The 22,369-nt window shown below is 44.2% G+C and overlaps 1 protein-coding gene across 1 annotated transcript; it reads right to left on the reverse strand.

Annotated features, from left to right (window-relative positions):
* Nucleotides 1–6,735: 6,735 nt before the first annotated feature.
* Nucleotides 6,736–22,163, reverse strand: axdnd1 (axonemal dynein light chain domain containing 1). Its single transcript, XM_039001249.1, has 25 exons — nt 22,156–22,163; nt 21,428–21,644; nt 21,112–21,215; nt 20,853–20,951; nt 20,478–20,567; nt 20,325–20,381; nt 19,385–19,493; nt 18,765–18,886; nt 17,947–18,087; nt 17,673–17,777; nt 17,231–17,351; nt 15,139–15,240; nt 14,769–14,935; nt 14,586–14,655; nt 13,813–14,047; nt 13,278–13,494; nt 13,040–13,133; nt 12,585–12,772; nt 10,128–10,218; nt 9,824–9,970; nt 8,874–8,960; nt 8,175–8,300; nt 7,967–8,058; nt 7,666–7,796; nt 6,736–6,967 (listed from the first exon to the last, which is right to left on the reverse strand). Exons 1-25 carry the CDS (start codon nt 22,161–22,163, stop codon nt 6,852–6,854), a joined length of 3,036 nt encoding a protein of 1,011 aa, XP_038857177.1. The 3' UTR covers nt 6,736–6,851.
* Between the last annotated feature and the right edge of the window lie 206 nt (nt 22,164–22,369).

The following is a 22,369-nucleotide window of genomic DNA, read 5'->3' on the forward strand; positions in this document are numbered from 1 at the left end:
TACAGCAGGGGAAATGTAGGTCAAATACTTAATTTACAGTTTAATTAAATTGTGTCTGGGAGGATGTGTGTCTTTCCTGTACTAAAAACCAACACCTTTTTGGAAAAGACAAACATCTGAGTCTGCACATTCCCAACAGTGACTCCCCGACCCAAGCACAAAGATCTGCAAAGTAACCCTTTCTCCAATGATATTCCTCACATGACTGGGTATGATCATGTAAACAAAACAAAAATTACAACTTATATTTCAAACTAGCAGCCCTTGACAAAGGCTTCCTCCCTGTCCTATAGGTGATCGCAACTGAGGAAGGGAGGGCCGTTGAAACCAAGACAGCCACTCAAACAGCAAACCAACTAGCAACAAGCTTTGGGTTGCACACTTCTCACCAGCTACAGACATGCCAAGAGGGATGGAGAAACACCTGGAGTCAGCTTCCCCTTTCCGCGGGCATGGAAGATGGCGAAGAGAGAACATTCTGGGTCCCCGACTTTCAGGGGCCGCCGTCACAGGGGCACCAAGACAGTGAGGCTCCCTGAGGAACATGAGGAAAGTAGTGCCAAAGAGGGATTACCCAGGAGACCAAGGGAGAGGAAGAGATAGAAGACAAGCCAGTCAAGTCCACCTCAACTGTTGTGGACGGCATAGCGCGAGAGAGAACGTGAGCGGAGAGGAGAACAAAGAGCTTATGGCCTTAATAGAGAGTGAATGGCAGGAGGAGGAAGGTGAGACATGTTATCAATATCTTAAATGTCATTATAAACTGGTTGGTTCGAGTGCTGAATACTGATTGGCTGACAGCCATGGTATATCAGACCGTATACTACGGGTATGACAAAATATGTATTTATACTGCTCTAATTATGTTGGTAACCAGTTTATAATAACAATTAGGCACCTCGGGGGTTTGTGGTGTATCCAGGCACATAGGAACAGCCCTTAGCCGTGGTATATTGGCCATACACCACACCCCCTTAGGCCTTATTGCTTAAATATACTGGGCCCTTATTCACAAAGTGTGCCAGAGTGAGAGTGCTGACTAGGATCAGTTTAGAAATCCTAATGAATAAGAGGGAGGAGCTGATCCTAAATGAGCACTCCTACTCTGAGACACTTTGTGAATAAGGGCCCTATTTTTTTATTTTAAATTATAATTTATTTGAAAGGACCTTAGTTTACTGTTACTGTACAGTACGTCTGAATGCAGTGTACTGTAAGTCAATGTACTGTGAAGTAAATCTGAATGTACTGTGCAGTATGTCTGAATGTTTTGTGCAGTAAATCTGAATGTACTGTGCAGTATGTCTGAATGTACTGTGTAGTAAGTCTGAATGTACTGTGCAGTAGGTCTGAATGTACTGTGCAGTAGGTCTGAATGTACTGTGCAGTAGGTCTGAATGTACTGTGCAGTAGGTCTGAATGTACTGTGCAGTATGTCTGAATGTACTGTGTAGTAAGTCTGAATGTACTGTGCAGTAGGTCTGAATGTACTGTGCAGTAGGTCTGAATGTACTGTGCAGTAGGTCTGAATGTACTGTGCAGTAGGTCTGAATGTACTGTGCAGTAGGTCTGAATGTACTGTGCAGTAGGTCTGAATGTTCTGTGCAGTAAGTCAATGTACTGTAAGTCTGAATGTTATTTGTCGCCACCAGGCTTGAAGTCGTGGAGTCTTGGAGTGTGTGAGTCGCTATTTCATGATGTCATCTCCAACTGGTTCTGTGTGAAGGTAAGCATTTTCCACCTTCCCTTACTGTAGACAAACAACACTTATTACACACAGGATGTACAGTACATTACAAACCTTGACGTTGACTGTATAAAAATGTTTCAGGCAATAGTTCAGCTTAAAATATTTCTGGGTTTGACTATTTTCCACATTGTGTTGAACAGCACTCATCAATTGGTAGATTTCCTTATTGTACTTTGTAAGTATATAATTGTATTGTATCATTGAAATGTAATATTTTGTGAATGACTACATTTACAAGGATTCAGAACCCCATGTATTTTTTAAGAATAATATAAACTTTGGAGTAAGAAGGTGTTTGGTTCTTTGTATTTTACATTGACAAACACAGTGGGCTGTCTTTCTCTGTGTGTCATTCCGATACGGCAAGTATTGATTGACAGCTAGCCACTGTGTTGATTGACAGGTTGTGAGGGAGCATGAGAGAGCTGTGATCTTCAGATAGGGTCACTTACTGCAAGGGAGACCCAGGGGACTTGTTATTATAATATTATTTGATGACTCATTGAACGAGTCATTCATAGTTTCTACGAATAATTGGATTGTCTTAGGGACACACCTTGCGGGCTACTCGTAAAATGGTGACACAGGAAAACGCAATGACACATTTTTTTTCAAACATGGAAGAATTGTCTTAGGCTAGATGAGACATGCATCAAACAAATCTCTCTGAATTTCTCAAATGAGTTTAAAATGGATTTGAAAAGGCAACTGGTAAGATTTACCACAGCACAAGTCTTGTGAACAACCTCCATTGTCCATATGTTCATTATACTGTACACTACACAGTATGTCAGTACCTCTACAATCTCTATCTACTGCTTCCGGGACCAAGGCCTACTTTTCTACCTCCCACTCCTCTATGTTTTTTAGAAAGTGGACATCCGTCCAAAAATTCTCAATTGTTATCCAATTGGTCACAGTACGGAAACTCCTCTGACAGCTCTACAGAGAAACACAAACTACATCAAATATTCAAATATAATTTTCTCTGAGCATGAATCTTTTCCAGGTGGTAACCAAGGATCTGGTGAGCACTGAATGTTATAATTACTGAATAGAGAACATGGTTCTATGCTGTACTGCCCTGTCAAGTGTGAGTGCTGTGCTGCAGGTGACAGACAGAGATGTTTACATTTAAGTGCCTTGCTCAAAGGCACCATCACCTAGTCGGCTCGGGGATTCAAACCAGCAACCTATCGGTTAATGGCCTAACACTCTTAACCGCTAGGCTACCTGCTGCCCCATTCTAGCCCACCACAACTTCACCCACATCCTTCTGGGCAGGAAGAGGCTCGCCCAGAAGATCCAGGTACCTAACCTACAGTTCACTCTTTGATACGGGTCTGTATATTTTCCAGACCTGGGATCAGATACTATTTAAAATTGTTCAAATACTGTTTGCTCAGTCTAACCTAACTAGAGTGCCAGATAGGTGGGGTTTACAGTTTGAACTATTCAATTGGTCCATTAAGCCAGGCAAGCTAAATCATGCACAGATAATGTATTTTAAATGATTTCAAATAGTATTTAAACCTATGTGTGATATTGACATTTGATATTGACCTTGGTTGTTCATGGAATTTGGTAGTGAGCAGGCTCACTGATGTGTGAATCACATGGAGTGTCCAAGAACTTGAGTGAATGGGTGGTGGTATATATTCTCAACACTAGAGTGAATCATGCTGCCTTTTATATCTACATGTGGCTTTTGATTCTGTAGCTTGCCAATGTGGGATCAAGATGGACAGAGCAGAAATGTAAGACTCATCATCAATGACAGATTACAAACGGGCATTTGTAACATTTCCTGAACAAAACAACGCAACGACTCATTTCATTTTCAAAGGCTGGTGTCGTAAAACATTCTGTGAATGGAGCAGGTACATGTTGGAATTTCCAAAAACGTGTGTGTCCACTGTGTGCGCATTTCACCATTGTGATGGACTGAAAGGGTGGGTGTGTGAAGACCGTTCTATTCCTGCTCGTTGGCGACATCAGCTGGCCAGAAGAGAGGTAGGCCCGGAAGGGTAAGAGCCTAATTACACACACCTGAATATAATTAGCTTGGAAGTTGGGTGGTGTTTTTTATTTATTTTTTACCTGGCTTTAGCCAGATCTATTTTTGGTCTGGAGCAGCAAGAGCTGACATACAAAGCCCTTCAACGCTGGGAGGGATCTTGAACCCAACTGTACAGGAACCTACCAGATGTTATTTGGCCCTAGACCTGACCCCAGTAAGGTTTAAGCCTGTTGAATTTCTGTTTTCTTTTGTTGGATACGCCAGTAAACAGCTTAGCTGTCTGGTAGCAGAGAGGGACCGGAAGACCCGTGTAGAAAGGCTCAAGGAAGAGCTAGGTTTTGGTTTTATTGTTATCCGGCACTGTGGCGTTTTCCAGGAGAAAGGTCAATTTTGGTCTACGCTTGTGTTACTTCTCACTCTAGTCACTTGCTGGCCAGCCCCCCACCGCTACACCGTGTTCATTTCAGAGAGGACCTTTGTCTCCCCATTGAGCTGCAGCATAGTCTAGCTGTAGAGGCTGAGACCAGCCCAAATAAAAGTACGTAATAAAAGAGGTGTGTGTGTCGACATCAACGTATGTCAGAATGATAAACATAAAAAGCCAAACAGCAAGCATTGCCAACTTGCAGGCCTTGCCTCCCCTCCTCCCTGTCCTGTAGGTGATTGTTGCAGCGGGAGAGAAGGCAGCCTGTGACACTGAAGTCTTCCCTGGACTCCCTCTCTGGTTCCCCCCACCGCCGCCACCATCCACCTCCTGCTACACACCCTCACCATCCCCTCTGACCTGCCCCCTGATGCTTAACCACCCCAGCTCCAGCCAATCCCATTCTGACAGGAGAGACCAAAGAGAAAGACAGATGGCCCATGATGTAGTAAGTAGACAGACAAAGGGAAGCGTCTTAATTCAGATGCAACAGCTGCGTGGTTGGTCCCAGGGAACCTGATTTTGCCACTCGTTGTTTCATATCAGTGCTGATGAAGGGAAGGAAGCAAGGAGAGGACACCATTAAAGATTGAGATACACCCTTCATATCAGTTTGAAGAAGTGTGAAAATATAACTGTTTTGGGGGGGGTTCTCTGTAAATAAATATAAATCAGTAGAAATATGTTTTTATTGTATGATTCATTCAACATACTGATGACACACTGCAAACCAGCTAAGTCAGACAGGGTAATATGAGGGTAAATAGGGTCCATAATAAATAAATGATATTGATATTATTATTAAAAAGGAACCATATAGTATGAACATAACTAGAGGGAACCATATAGTATAAACATGACTAGAGGGAACCATATAGTATGAACATGACTAGAGGGAACCATATAGTATAAACATGACTAGAGGGAACCATATAGTATAAACATGACTAGAGGGAACCATATAGTATAAACATGACTAGAGGGAACCATATAGTATGAACATGACTAGAGGGAACCATATAGTATAAACATGACTAGAGGGAACCATATAGTATGAACATGACTAGAGGGAACCATATAGTATAAACATGACTAGAGGGAACCATATAGTATAAACATGACTATAGAGGGAACCATATAGTATAAACATGACTATAGAGGGAACCATATAGTATGAACATGACTAGAGGGAACCATATAGTATAAACATGACTATAGAGAACCATATAGTATAAACATGACTAGAGGGAACCATATAGTATGAACATGACTAGAGGGAACCATATAGTATAAACATGACTAGAGGGAACCATATAGTATAAACATGACTAGAGGGAACCATATAGTATAAACATGACTAGAGGGAACCATATAGTATAAACATGACTAGAGGGAACCATATATTATGAACATGACTAGAGGGAACCATATAGTATAAACATGACTAGAGGGAACCATATAGTATAAACATGACTAGAGGGAACCATATAGTATGAACATGACTAGAGGGAACCATATAGTATGAACATGACTAGAGGGAACCATATAGTATGAACATGACTAGAGGGAACCATATAGTATGAACATGACTAGAGGGAACCATATAGTATAAACATGACTAGAGGGAACCATATAGTATAAACATGACTATAGAGGGAACCATATAGTATAAACATGACTAGAGGGAACCATATAGTATGAACATGACTAGAGGGAACCATATAGTATAAACATGACTAGAGGGAACCATATAGTATGAACATGACTAGAGGGAACCATATAGTATAAACATGACTATAGAGGGAACCATATAGTATAAACATGACTAGAGGGAACCATATAGTATGAACATGACTAGAGGGAACCATATAGTATAAACATGACTATAGAGGGAACCATATAGTATAAACATGACTAGAGGGAACCATATAGTATGAACATGACTAGAGGGAACCATATAGTATGAACATGACTAGAGGGAACCATATAGTATAAACATGACTATAGAGGGAACCATATAGTATAAACATGACTATAGAGGGAACCATATAGTATAAACATGACTATAGAGGGAACCATATAGTATAAACATGACTATAGAGGGAACCATATAGTATGAACATGACTAGAGGGAACCATATAGTATAAACATGACTAGAGGGAACCATATAGTATAAACATGACTAGAGGGAACCATATAGTATGAACATGACTAGAGGGAACCATATAGTATAAACATGACTATAGAGGGAACCATATAGTATAAACATGACTAGAGGGAACCATATAGTATAAACATGACTATAGAGGGAACCATATAGTATAAACATGACTATAGAGGGAACCATATAGTATAAACATGACTATAGAGGGAACCATATAGTATAAACATGACTATAGAGGGAACCATATAGTATAAACATGACTATAGAGGGAACCATATGTCACATAACCTTGTTGTAAGGACATGATTGCTTAACAAATAGCATGTAAATTACAGAACAACCCAAAAAAAGGCAACTGATTAAACACTGTTGAACGCCGAGTCATACAATACATCACGTTGTGTTTATTCGTTTGTCAAATACAAAGTGGTTGGATCTTCAGAGGAGCAGAGTTTCACATTACATCTGAAGCTACAGTACTGTTTTCAGGGTTCAGCGTTTCTTGGGCTTGGTTTGTCTGGGGCTAGGCTCAGGCTTCTGACTCACTGGTTTGGGTTCAGGGCTGGACACCTTTGACTTGGGAGACGCTGCCACAGACTGCTTGCTCACTGTAATGCAAATTGTATGGATGAGTGTCCAAAACCCAAATCCAACAGTTTTGACCTATCACTGAAGGGGTGTTATGGTGATGACCTATCACAGCGGTGTTAAGTTGTTGTCCTATCACAGCAGTGTGTTGACCTGTCACAGAGGTGTGTTATGGTGTTGACCTATCACAGCGGTGTGTTACGCTGTTGACCTATCACAGCACTGTGTTGACCTATCACAGCGGTGTGTTACGCTGTTGACCTATCACAGAGGTGTGTTACGCTGTTGTCCTATCACAGAGGTGTGTTACGCTGTTGACCTATCACAGAGGTGTGTTGACCTATCACAGCGGTGTGTTACGCTGTTGTCCTATCACAGAGGTGTGTTACGGTGTTGATCTATCACAGAGGTGTGTTACGCTGTTGACCTATCACAGAGGTGTGTTACGTGTTGTCCTATCACAGAGGTGTGTTACGGTGTTGACCTATGACAGAGGTGTGTTACGGTGTTGATCTATCACAGAGGTGTGTTACGTGTTGATCTATCACAGAGGTGTGTTACGGTGTTGATCTATCACAGAGGTGTGTTACGTGTTGATCTATCACAGAGGTGTGTTACGGTGTTGATCTATCACAGAGGTGTGTTACGGTGTTGACCTATCACAGAGGTGTGTTATGGTGTTGACCTATCACAGAGGTGTGTTATGGTGTTGACCTACCTTTGGCCTCCAGACTGGGCCTGCCCTGTAGCTGTCTCTCCAGATCTTGGATCTTCTCCAGCGCAGCCTGGAGGGCCTCCTCTGCCTTTAAGGCCCGCTCCTCTGCTCGCTGGACACGAGCCTCAACCCCACTGACAGACAAGCACAGACAGACACAGACAGACAGGCAGGTACAGACAGACAGAGACAAACATGCACACAAAATCAAAAAAGCACACAGGCAAGATGGCCCTTGTAGGACAGAAAAATAAAGTGAAGCACTTTAGATAGTGTGGCCGCTCATGAATGACAAATAACTTACAGTAACTCGTGCTGCAGAACCCCTACTGTGGCCAGGGCATCAAAGGCTCTCTGACCGTTAGGTGTGTGTGGACGGGCAACCATGTCTTCAGTCTGCCGAGGGCCAAACAAAGAAGATTTGGACATTGGATCTGAATGTCTGTCTTTCTACAACAATGTTTTCATAATGAAATGATATACTGGTAAAACACACAGCACCATGTACTGACCCCATCCAGCTGAATAGTATCCTCCCCCAGGGTTCGCTCAATGATGTTACCATCATGGCCTATCAGCTTCATAATAGAGCCGGCCAGTGAGCACTCCATGGCCTCTTCTGGGTACTCTGCCTCCACCTGCAGGTCAAAAATAGGTATTGCAGAACAATTCCAAAACTGCAGTCGATGAGACATCTAACCTCTGGCTCTCTGGACAATATTAAAACGTGAGTGAAAATATGTGAAGGGCGAAGTTGCTAATAGAACTAGGGTCCGTTTAGCATTTCCCCATTAATGGTAAAGATTATGATTGGGGGATGGGAAGCTCATTCTAGATCTCACCCCGGAGCTGTATAAAAACAAGTCACTTGCAAATCAAATCAAATGTTATTTGTCACATAGCCAAATATAACAGGTGTAGACCTTACCGTGAAATGCTTACTTATAAGCCCTTAACCAACAATGCAGTTTAAGAAATAAAGTTAAGAAAATATTTACTAAATAAACTAAAGTAAAAAAATAAAAAGTAACACAATAAAATAACGAGGCTATATACATATACAGAGTCAGGTAATTTCAATGATTTGGATTAGGATTACTTGTTGAACACCTCTCAGGTATTGGAATAGGACATGGCCAGTTTTGTTTCAAAATGTGTTTTAGTAGTATTTTTTGGTGTAGCTACTGCAGGTGTTAGCTCATCATGTGTACGACCTCAATGAATTCCATTGGACTCTTCTTGTTCGGCTCCTCTTCTTCATCCAAAGCTTCTAGTGGAACAACTGCCGGTAGGTTCATCTAAGGAAAGTAGGTGATGTAATTATAAACGCAGCAATAAAATAAACTGCCTTTTTCAGGACCCTGTCTTTCAAAGATAATACGTAAAAATCCAAATAACTTCACAGATCTTCATTGTAAAGGGTTGAAACACTGTTTCTCATGCTTGTTCAATGAACCATAAACAATGTATGAACACGCACCTGTGGAACGGTCATTAAAACACTAACAGCTTACAGACGGTAGGCAATTAAGGTCACAGTTATGAAAACTTAGGACACTAAAGAGGCCTTTCTACTGACTCTGAGCGTTGCAAAATAAATTAGAAATCTATATTATTCAATTATTGCACCCACACTGCTCGCGCGCACCAACGAGCGTCTGCGTTGCCAAAGGCTAAAATAGAAGTCAGTTCTATTTCTGACACAGATCAGTCCTGCCTCTCCCATCTCCTCATTGGTTTATAGAAGCAGGTACCCATGTGCCATCTCCTCATTGGTTATACCCACGTGAGTGACTGAAGACGAACAAGGTCAGTGGCGGTAATGCACTTAATTTATGAAAGTTGCCAATCGCAATATAAAGTCAGGAGAAGAAAAAGCCTGGAAGGATGAGAGATGACTAGAAATGATTCGGTTGACCGTTTTATGTGTGCATTAATTGGTGGAGTAGAGGACCTTGTGCATTTCAGGTAAAATAACAACTCAATGTTTATATCCCAGGACAAATTAGATAGCAATTGCGAGCTAGTTGACATTTCAATCAAATGTAAATCAAAACTAGAAATTAAACTGATGTCAGTGCCCAGTGGGATGGTATTCACACATCAGGTGGCTAACTGCAGGGTAGGGAGGGATCACAGTAAAGGATTATGACAGGCTCACCAGAGATTCCATGCTGTGCATCGCAGAGGGAAGGAGTTCCGTAAAAGAACGGTGGACCAAATTCAGTGTGACGCGCAGCTCCACGGGACTGCCCTTCTTGTCGGACAGCAGGATCCGACAGGACTCCATCCACTCGCCACATTCCCTCTGAGCAGCGTGAACGTGCACACATACACACACACACATACACGCATAAACACACGCGCACAAACACACAAAGTTTAGCATTCACATCCTTGATTCCAAAACATTGAGAATGTTAGCAGGCTCTACACAGCAAGCCTTTGTGTGGGTCAGTGAGTACCTGCAGTTTGTTGAGCTCAGAAAGCTCATTCTCTGAGTCATCCCGAGCCATGCTCCTCTGAATCTCCTCCTCCACAATGGCCCGGCAAGAGCTGCACAGAGAGAGAGAGAAAAAAAGCTCTGAGTTAGTGTGAACCATCTTCTTATACCCGAAATCCCCAAGATCCACTCATCGCTAGGTTTTCAGACTTTACGATCCAGTGTGGCTCAGTTGGTAGAGCATGGCGCTTGCAATGTCAGGATTGTGAGTTCGATTCCCTCTGGGGCCACCCACACGAAAATGTATGCACGCACTGTAAGTCAGTCTACTGTAAGTCAGATAAAAGCTTCTGCTAAATGGCATTGAGGAGTATACCACCTCAGTCATCGGCTTCATCAATAAGTGCATCGACGACGTCGTCCCCACAGTGACCGTATGTAGATATCCCAACCAGAAGCCATGGATTACAGGCAACATCCACATCGAGTTAAAGAGCTGCCGCTTTCAAGGAGCGGGACACTAATCCGAACGCTTATAAGAAATCCCGATATGCACTCAGACGAACCATCAAACAAGAAAAGCGTCAATACAGGATTAAGATTGAATCCTACTACACCGGCTCTGACGCTCTTCGGATGTGGCAGGGCTTGAAAACTATTACGGACTACAAAGGGAAAACCAAGCGAGAGCCTACCAGATGAGCTAAATGCCTTTTATGCTCGCTTCGAGGCAAGCAACACTAAAGCATGCATGAGAGCACCAGCTGTTCTGGATGACTATGTGATAACGCTCTCGGTAGCCGATGTGAGCAAGACCTTTAAACAGGTCAACATTCACAAAGCCGCGGGCCAGATGGATTACCCGGACGTGTCCTCAAAGCATGTCTGGACCAACTGGCAAGTGTCTTCACTGACATTTTCAACCTCTCCCTGACAGAGTCTGTAATACCTACATGTTTCAAGCAGACCACCATAGTCCCTGCGCCCAAGGGAGCGAAGGTAACCTGCCTAAATGATTACCGCCCCATAGCACTCACGTCGGTAGCCATGAAGTACTTTGAAAGGCTGGTCATGGCTCACCTCAACAGCATCCTCCCGGATACCCAAGACCCATTCCAATTCGCATACCACCCCAACAGATCCACAGATATCGCACTCAATCACACGCAACACTGCCCTTTCCCACCTGGACAAAAGGAACACGTGAAAGAAAAAAAAAACGTAAGGTAAGGACCATGAGACTAAACACCTCCCTCTGCAACTGGATCCTGGAATTCCTGACGGGCCGCCCCCAGTTGGTAAGGGTAGGCAACAACACGTCTGCCACGCTGATCTTCAACACTGGGGCCCCTCAGGGGTGTGTACTTAGTCCCCTCCTGTACTCCCTGTTCACCCACGACTGTGTGGCCAAACACGACACCAACACCATCATTAAGTTTGCTGACGACACAACAGTGGTAGGCCTGATCACCGACAACGATGAGACGCCTATAGAGAACTGGCAGTGTGGTGCCAGGACAACAACCTCTCCCTCAATGTGAGCTAGACAAAGGAGCTGATTGTGGACTACAGGAAAAGGCAGGCCGAACAGGCCCCCATTAATAACATCAACGGGGCTGTTGTGGAGCGGGTGGAGATTTTCAAGTTCCTTGGTCTCCAAATCACCAACGAACTATCATGGTCCAAACACACCAAGACAGTCATGAAGAGGGCACGACAAAACCTTTTCCCCCTCAGGAGACTGAAAAGACTTGGCATGGGTCCTCAGATCCTCAAAATGTTCTACAGCTGCACCATCGAGAGCATCCTGATCGGTTGCATCACCGCCTGGTATGGCAACTGCTCGGCATCTGACGGTAAGGTGCTACAGATGGTAGTGCATACGGCCCAGTACATCACTGGGGCCAAGCTTCTTGCCACCCAGGACATATATAACAGGCGGTGTCAGAGGAAAGCCCATAAAATTGTCAGCGACTCCAGTCATCCAAGTTAGACTGTTTTCTTTGCTACCGCATGGCAAACAGTACCAGAGCGCGAAGTCTAGGACCAAAAGGCACCTTAACAGCTTCTACCCCCAAGCCATTAGACTGCTGAACAATTAAACAAATGGCCACCGGTACCCCCTCCATTTGTTTGTACACTGCTACGACTTGCTGTTTATTATCTATGCATAGTCACTTCACCCCTACCTACATGTACATATTACCTCAACTAACCTGTACCCCTGCACACTGACTCAGTACCAGTACCCCCTGTATATAACCGCGTTATTGTTATGTTATTGTGTTACTTTTTGTTATTATTATTATTATTTTTAAATGTATTATTATTATTATTTTTACCTTAGTTTATTTGGTCAATATTTTCTTAACTCTTTCTTGAACTGCACTGTTGGTTAAGGGCTGGTAAGTAAGCATTTCACAGTAAGGTCTACACTTATTCGGAGCATGTGACAAATAAAGTTTGATTTGATATTTACCTGGTGATATATTTGGAGAAGTAGTCCAGTTTCTCTGAGAGGTTCTTGGCGTCTTCCTCTAGTTGCTCCAGGGAGACCTCCATGATGGCGGTGGTGTTGAGCCCCGGCAGGGCGTCACAGTGGTCTGGGACCATCTGGAGGAGCATGTCCACCATCCAGCGAGTCAGAGCCGTGTGGATGGAGTTCACCTGGAAACACAGGCCAGAGACAATACGTAGGGGCTGGAGGGGTACTCTATTCCTTTTATAGTGCACTAACAGTAGTGCACTATATAGGGAATAGGGTGTCATTTGGGACGCATCCAATATCTTCCCAGAAGGTCTCTGGTCAAAACCAGTGCACTATAAAGGGAATAGAGTGCAATTTGGAATGCATCCATAAAATCAAACGTACACACATTCCAATAGCAGGTAAAGGAATTGCTATCCAAGGACAGCTATGCCCGTCTCCAGTACCTCCTCACATAGCCTTCGGTTCTCACAGTCAAAGAAGTTGGCTTGGGTCAAGATGAACTCCCGGAGAGTGTTGAAAACATCATTGATCTCGATCCTGGAATAGACACAAATTGTTTGACAAAAAACAAAAGAAGCTTCGCAACAAACGGGCTCTGGTCAAAAGTAGTGTACTATACAGGGAATATTGTGCCATTTGGGACAAACATATAGAGTACAAAGAGGGGCCAGGAGAACTCACTGGACGTGTGGTTTGTGCTTGACCCTCTCATTCTCAGGCTGGGTGCTGTGGACGTGTTTCAAGGACTCCTCCGCCAGCAACATCCAGCTACCCAGGGCCTTCTCCAGCTTCAGCCAATCACAGTGGGGCAGCTTCTCGGGGCGGCCAACAAGGGCCTTCAGTCGGGTGGCCCAGAATTCCATCACCCTAACCAGACACATCAGTTGCTTGTGGATTCCTGAAAGGGCCACACAGACCAGTTGGTAAGGGATACATTCAGGTATGTATGGGATTATCAGGGTTCTTCAGTATGGACCAACATTTGTTGAATCCGGGGGGGTTCATGATGGGATGAAGAAAACCCTGCACACCCAGTACATAGTTCTCCAGAATTCTACCCTCGTGCTCCGGTTTCCTGGGTTCTGCTGTATATTCCCTCCAGACTGCGTCCGTCTCTCACACTCTCTCACCGCCATAGAAATGCAATCTATAGAACATGCATCCCAATTCTAATCAACTTTTCTGTGACAATGGGTCATTCCATTTCTAAGCTCACCACTCTCGCCGTTGATGCGTGTGCCCAGCTGCTTGTGAAGCTCCGACACGGCAAGGCCCAGCTCCCTCATGGCCTCCTGGCCCCTGGGGGGCTCGCCGTCTGGGGCCGGGTGTCTCCTGAAGAGACGGAGGCCCACCTCCTCCCAGGCCTCCTGCAGCTGGCCCAGCATGTTGAGGGTCTCCTGGCAGGAGAGGAGGTCTTCGCCCCCGTAGCGCTCACACTGAATGGTCAACGCCTGGAGGATGGGGGAGAGGATGGAGATGTCAGTGGGACTGTCCGTTATACCTGACACACAGCAGCAGCTCCCGAGTGGCGCAGCGGCTAAGGGACTGCATCTCAGTGCTAGAGGCGTCACTACAGACTCTGGTGCGATTCCAGGCTGTATCACAACCGGCCGTGATTGGGAGTCCCATAGAGCAACGCACAATTGGCCTAGCATGGTCCGTGTTTGGGTTTGGCCTGGGTAGGCCGTCATTGTAAATATCTGTTCTTAACTGACTTGCCTAGTTAAATAAAGGTTAAATAAAATAAACAGGCCAGCTCAGTACAGCTAAGCTTGGCTCAGCACGGTTTGACTCAGTAGTGTGAAAAGGGTATTATAGTGGTGCTACACTAGTGACATACAGTGGAGCAGTATTCTTCAATCCTGGTCCTGAGGACTCACAGAGTGTGCAGGGTTTTGTTCCAGTCTAGTACTAAAATATATCCGGTGATACACATATGAAAGCGTTAAAAACCTCAACATTAAAACAGGAACATAAAAAAATTCTTACATTGGACCACTGTTTCAAATCTGAATAAAGCTGTTCTTCTGAAACTTTCTCAAATTTCGGATCCGGGCTCCTACAAAACAAACAAACATCGCAATGATATGAAGACAAAACAATGACAACTGCTCCCGTGACAGGCTGACAGTCATCTCTATGAGTAGGTGCCAGTGGGCATGTCTACGCTACCTGATGTTGGCGCCAACGGACGTGTGCCATTTGACGATGTCAGCCTGTATGCTACTTATCCCCTCACAGTGGCCATGCTCAGCCTCTCTCAGACTCTGCACGAAGGACGTCAGCTGCTCCTTCCACTGCTCTGTCAGCTGCATTATATGGTTCAGGTCTTCTGTGTCCTACGAGATACAAGGTTTGTTTATGTATCATTATTATTTTCATCAGTATGAAGTTGTTTTATTCCAATTCAGTCAATTTGGCAGTATATGAGGGATGAGACCAGAACAACATAGAAAAATAGGATACCGTATCAATAATAGAGGATTTCAGAAAAGCAGGAATTCCCATCCCGGTGAATGGCCTATGACAGTGTGGAGTTTACCTTGGAGGTCAGGAAGAGTGTAAAGTGCTCAGCAGTCTTGGTCCAGGTCTGCTCACTGACGTGAAGCCTGCTGGCCAGCTGGAGGTTGTTCAACTTGATCACCTGGGAGGAAACAAATCAATATCAACAACTCTGATACATATGCAAATAGGGTTGTATTCATAACGGTACTTCGTAGCAAAACATTTTGCAACGGAAAACTAAAATGTCCTGGTAGCTCCTCCCTGTTTCTTCCGTTTGGTGCCAAAAGAATAAACCCCAGTTAACACTAGGATCAGGACAAGAGAAGTCTGCGGTTCTGCTCCCTTCTCTCCTCCCCTTCACTTTGAGATCTACAGTACCAGTCAAAAGTTTGGACACACCTACTCATTCAAGGGTTTTTCTTTATTTTTACTATTTTCTACATTGTACAATAATAGTGAAGACATCAAAACTATGAAATTACACATATGGAATCATGTAGTAACCAAAAAAAAGTGTTAAACAAATAAAAATATATTTTAGATTTTAAATTCTACACAGTAGCCACCCTTTGCCTTGATGACAGCTTTGCACACTCTTGGCATTCTCTCAACCTCTCACCTGGAATGCATTTCAATTAACAGGTGTGCCTTCTTAAAAGTTAATTTGGGGAATTTATTTCCTTCCAATCAGTTGTGTTGTGACAAGGTAGGGGTGGTATACAGAAGACAGTCCTATTTGGTAAAATACCAAGTACATATTATGGCAAGAACAGTTCAAATAAGCAAAGAGAAACGACAGTCCATCATTACTGTAAGACACGAAGGTCAGTCAATGCGGAAAATTTCAAGAACTGCTGCAGAGGATAAGTTCATTAGAGCACCTCAGATTGCAGCCCAAATAAATGCTTCACATAGTTCAAGTAACAGATACATCTCAACATCAACTGTTCAGAGGAGATTGCATCAATCAGGTCCTTCATGGTCAAATTGCTGCAAAGAAACCACTACTTAAGGACACCAATAAAAAGAAGACTTGCTTGGGCCAAGAAACACAAGCAATGGACATTAGACTGGTGGAAATCTGTCCTTTGGTCTGATCAGTCCAAATTTGAGATTTTTGGTTCCAACCGCCGTGTTTTTGTGAGACGTAGAGTGGGTGAATGGATGAACTCCACAAGTGTGGTTCCCACCGTGAAGCATGGAGGAGGAGGTGTGATGGTGCTTTGCTGGTGACACTGTCAGTGATTTATTTAGAATTCAAGGCACACTTAACCAGCATGGCTACCACAGCATTCTGCAGCGATACGCCATACCATCTGGTTTGCACTTAGTGGGACTATCATTTGTTTTCAACAGGACAATGACCCAAAACACACCTCCAGGCTGTGTAAGGGCTATTTGACCAAGAAGGAGAGTGATGGTGCTGCATCAGATGACCTGGCCTCCACAACCACCCGACCTCAACCCAATTGAGATGGTTTGGGATGAGTTGGACCGCATAGTGAAGGAAAAGCAGCCAACAAGTGCTCAGCATATGTGGGAACTCCTTCAAGACTGTTGGAAAAGTATTCCTCATGAAGCTGGTTGAGAGAATGCCAAGAGTGTGCAAAGCTGTCATCAAGGCAAAGGGTGACTACTTTGAAGAATCTAAAATATATTTTGATTTGTTTAACACTTTTTTGGTTACTACATGATTCCATATGTGTTATTTTATAGTTTTGATGTATTCACTATTATTTGAGTAAAAATAAAAACAAACCCTTGAATGAGTAGGTGTGTCTAAACTTTTGACTCGTACTGTATGTCCTAACCTAGCTATGCATTCTATTGTATTTCAACATATCCTAATGTTGCTAATGCTACGACAAAATGGCTGACAAGGACTGACGGACGGACAAGATAGATAGAAAGACAGACAGACAGAAATACTGACAAAAGGACAGCAAGACAGACAGACAGACAGACAGACAGACAGACAGACAGACAGACAGACAGACAGACAGACATTGAGTGACAGGTTGTAGGTGGTAGGAACGGACGGGCGGACAGACTGACAGAGACAGACAGACAGAGGACCAAAGAGAGAAGGACAGAGGAACGGACGGGCGGACAGACAGACAGAGACCGACCTTGAGGGCCAAGTTGTAAGTGACTCTGCTCCACAGGTCTCTCTCGTTCGTCAGTCTGGCCACCTGTCCCTCCAATCTCCTCCTCTGCATCTCATACAGGCCATGGTACTCTCCCACCACACTGAGGACACAGGTACATAGAGGTCATAGGTCATACATCCAAGTACAGTTTACAGTACAGTAGATAAGAGTTGTTCCTACTTTTTCATATTTAGCCGTTTGTGTACATATTATGTACATATTATCCCAGATTATTTTCAGAGATTTCGTCTTTGCAAAGTTTGCACAATTTAGATAAGGGGTAGAAGGATAGGAGACATAAAGCATGTTCAGATAGGGGATAGAAGACAAGAAGCAAAGCTAAAAACATTAAACTTAGTAAACAGCGTCTGTGTACAGTATGCACAGCAGCAGGTATGATGATGGCCAATCAGTCACTTACTCAGAGTTCTTCTGTGATTGTTCCAGAGCCTTGGCCAGCTCCTGCTGTGCTTTCTCAGCCTGCTTGGACACATACTCGTCATGCTCCTTCATCTTACACAGCTCTCTGAAGTGCACACGCACAAGAACACACAGACAAAAATCATATACATAGCTAAGGGGGGAAAAATCGTATAAATTATGTACTGTATATATCATTATAGATTCTGTAATTGCAGACACACACAAACACCCCCCCCCCCCCCCTCCCAACACACACACAGTCCCAGGCTCACGTGTTGAGCTTAGAGATGGAGCTCCTGAAGCAGATGATCTCCTCTGTGAGCCTGCGGTCCAGAGCTCTCTGGGCCAGTGTCTCTGTGTGGAGACCCTTCAGCTGCCTGGGGATACGGTCCAACAGAGCCACATATCTCTGTCTGGACCACAGGAGCACACAAGGAGAGACACAGTTAGACCTACACTGAGTATACCAAACATTAGGAATACCTTCCTAATATTGAGTTACACCCCCTCCCTTCCTTTTTACACTCAGAACAGCCTCAATTTGTCGGGGCATGGACTCTACAAGGTGTTGAAAGTGTTCCACAGGGATGCTGGCCCATGTTGACTCTAATGCTTCCCACAGTTTTGTCAAGTTGGCTTGATGTCCTTTGGGTGGTGGACCATTTTTAATACACACGGGAAACTGTTGAGTGTGAAAAACCCAGCAGTGTTTGTTGCAGTTCTTGACACAAACCGGTGCGCTTGGCACCTACTGCCGTACTCCGTTCAAAGGCACTTAAATATTTTGTCTTGTCCATTCACCCTCTGAATGGCAAACATACACAATCCGTGTCTCAATTTTCTCAAGACTTCAAAATCCTTCTTTAAACCGTCTCCTCCCCTTCATCTACACTGATTGAAGTGGATTTAACAAGTGACATCAATAAGGGATCATAGCTTTCACCTGGATTCACCTGGTCAGTCTATGTCATGGAAAGAGCAGGTGTTCTTAATGTTTTGTACACTCAGTGTTTGAACTGGATCCTGGATCGCATTCATAAGGGCACACTGGAGAAAAAGGTTAATGGAGTCCCCTCCCCCCTGTACTTACCTGAGCTTAGCCAGGAGCTGTCCTCTCTCAGCACACTCCACACTGACCTGTCTGATCAGCTCATGGAACACTATGTTGTAGATGTTCTGTTCCACACGCACCAGCTCTAGAAGGCCTTGCATCTGGGTAGGGGGTCACAGAGATGATGTGTGTCTCAAATGGCACACTATTCACTACATAGGGTAATACTTTGACCCGGGACCCATAGGGCTCTGTGTACACTATAGGGAATAGGGTGCCATTTGGAACGCAAACGATATCATCAACCAAGGCACAGAGAACAAAATGAGCTAAAATGGTTGAATTAAGTCAAAGGTAATGTCCTGTCCAATCCAGTTCAATTACCTACATTATGTCACTTCAGGAAACGTACATATGTTACCTATGCCAATTCGGTCACACTTGATTTGAACTGTACGTCATTACATGTTGTCATAAACATGACAACAAATGTGATAAAATGTCAGAGACAGAAAGCTGTAGAATAAACATGATACTGTTTGCATCCCAAATGGCACCCTATTCCCTATATAGTGCATGATTTATAGGCCCTGGTCAAAAGTAGTGCACTACCTAGGGAATAGGGTGCTATTTGGGATTGACTCTGTGTCCTGGTTTACCTGTGACAGTCCAGTCAGCGCTCTGTACTCCTGGTTGACCCCTGCTCTGTCCAACATCTCATCCATCACCTTCATCAGCTGCACTGCCTCCAGCCGCCCGCTGGGCCTCCTGTGGCATACACACACACAGATACACGTATACACACACGTACAAACACACAAACACACGCACAGACACACACACACACACACACACGCACGTACAAACACACACGCACGTACAAACACACAAGCACAAACACACACACACGCACGCACAAACACACACGTACAAACACACACGCACAGAAACACACACGCACAGAAACACATACATAACAGTGGTCACCAACCCTGGTCGTGAGAGCTACAGTGTGTGTACAGATCAAGAACCTGATCAGGCCGGCCACGACCGGGAGGTCCATGGGGCGACGCACAATTGGCCCAGCATCGTCCGGGTTAGGGAGGGTTTGGCCGGCAGGGATATCCTTGTCTCATTGCGCACTAGCGACTCCTGTGGCGGGCCAGGTGCAGTGCACGCTGACCAGGTCGCCAGGTGTACAGTGTTTCCTCCGACACATTGGTGCGGCTGGCTTCTGGGTTGGATGTGCGTTGTGTCAAGAAGCAGTGCGGCTTGGTTGGGTTGTGTTTCGGAGGACGCATGGCTCTCGACCTTCGCCTCCCGAGTCTGTACGGGAGTTGCAGCGATGAGACAAGACTAACTAATTGGATATGACGAAATTAGGGAGAAAAAAAGGGGTAAAATTCAAAAATAAAAAATATTTTAAAAATTTAAAAAGAACCTGATCAGCTGAATTAGGTGTTAGTGCTGGGATAGAACAAAAGTCTGCACTTCCTGTAACTCTGATTACGGCTATAGACATTTGCCATGTTGTTACACCCATCATGATCCATTGTCATTCAGAACACTGCAAGTTGACATGATCACTTTTTCACTCACATTGATGGAAAGACTTTGAGCATCCTTTCGTCGTCCTCCAACAGTACTGTGAATTTACTAAAACGGGAGAGAGGAATAGAAGTCAGAAGGTGAGGACATTATCATTAAGCAGAGGGGGAAAATACAACACACAGTAGAATTCTCCTCACTCACTCGTCATAGCACTCCAGTCCTTGAACCCCTTTGTTTTTCACAATGTGATATTCCTCTGGGATGAGGCTCTCCATAAGGCTCATGTCCTGGGGAGAACAACACAAGGGCCTGTTAAACCACACAGAACAGACTGTGTCTGGTAATGACTGTGTCTGGAATCAGATCAATTCATTGACGATGGCCACACATTTAAAGGCAATGGCATTTGGGTGCACTCATTTGCATCTCCCGGTGCCCCGGTGCGTAGAGATTTCACTTTAGAACCAATGGAATGGTCTAAAATGTGCAGCCTCCGCCAATCTGGTGCACCGGACTATGCAAAATATAAGCGCCCATTTGTGTTTTTACATGTATGTCCGGGCTCTACTTTCCTTTTGAATGCCCTGTGTGTGGGTGGTGCCCCTGTCAGCCATGGGTGGCAGGGGAATCCTCTCCCTCTGAGAGGCCATGGAATCACACAAAAAGGAGATGTCCCTGAGCCAACACACAACACAAAACAATCACAGACAGAAAATGAGTATTGTATTTTTCTATAAACATGTAGATACACTGATATGGCAGCTCATGTCCCCCCTCTCCGTCCCCCATGGCTTTTGCATTGCAAATTCCCAACAAGGATTATTTTTGGTCAAACCTGCCCGCTCCTGTCAATGACGTTGGTTGATCGAGAAAGTATTTGTATTTCTTGCGTCCGACTGGGTGATGCCAAACCGCGTCCGTGTGTCGTATTCCATAGACCTAAGGGAGGCAGTTAAACCAACAATAAACAACCATAGACAAACAAAAAACGATTTACTTACAAACAATGTAGTAACACTGTATTGACTTCCTGGGACCACGCATTGAGAATGTGGCAGGAATCTGGTTAGACTTGACTCTGGCATTTGACATCTATGCTGGACCAAACCGCACTAAAGCCCTGGACCAGAGTTACCATACATAAACCATACCTTGAAGTCTTTGGGGGTCTTGGTTAGCTTTGGGGGTCCCAGCCTATCATGGGGACAGATGGTTGAGGTGAGGGTGGCCAGGAGCTCATCTGGGATCAAGTCATTCTGCATCGGGACAAGCTGCATCTTTGATCGATCTGTCACTGGCACCTGTTTCTCTTTCAGCTCAGGGAGTTCTGAAAGGGCTGAAGACAGTACACAGACATACAAAATAATGCTCAATTAAGTCAATCAATCAAATGTATTTATAAAGGTGTTCTGCAAAGTATTGTATTGTAAGGGAAAATGTCTGAAAGCTGAAATATTGGAATTCATAGGTACATGATAGAGAGAGAGCACATGTTATGCCACAGCTACTGTTGCAAGCTATGTGTAACTAGGGTCAGTGCTATCTTAACCATTTTAAATGTCACCTTCAGGGACGTCTGAAGGATCCCGCATAGCACACACCGTGTAGCTAGCTAGCTAGCTTCACAAGCAGGATAGAAACACCACGCATACACCTGTCTGTCCATAGTTTACCTCTATCATGATCTTCCACAGGCGATACAAGAGAATGACTTGACTTTATCCTTCGGCCCTCTGGTTTCGGTAAGACAGGAGGTGACGGGCTTGATTTTATGGATGCAGACATCCTCAACTAACGTTAGCTAGCTAGCTAGAAAATGTAAACAATAATACTAATTATAGCGAGCTATCTAACGTTAGCCAAAAATAGCCCAATTAACGTTAGCATGTTCGCATGTAGTCGATAACTCGCCACTTCCAAGCAACTTTGTTCTGCATAGCGTTGTTATAAATATTAGCGTCCATGAGAGAGCAAAGTAGCTAGCTAAAACCTTACTGAAGAACTTTAGTGTCACTGGAATTATTTCAAAACTCCTGTCAGACACTTCCCCCCATGGAGTTGTTGCTATGGACGCTCAACTGCAACAGATGGGC

This window comes from Salvelinus namaycush, chromosome 9 (assembly GCF_016432855.1).
Source record: "Salvelinus namaycush isolate Seneca chromosome 9, SaNama_1.0, whole genome shotgun sequence".
Taxonomy (NCBI): Eukaryota; Metazoa; Chordata; class Actinopteri; order Salmoniformes; family Salmonidae; genus Salvelinus; species Salvelinus namaycush.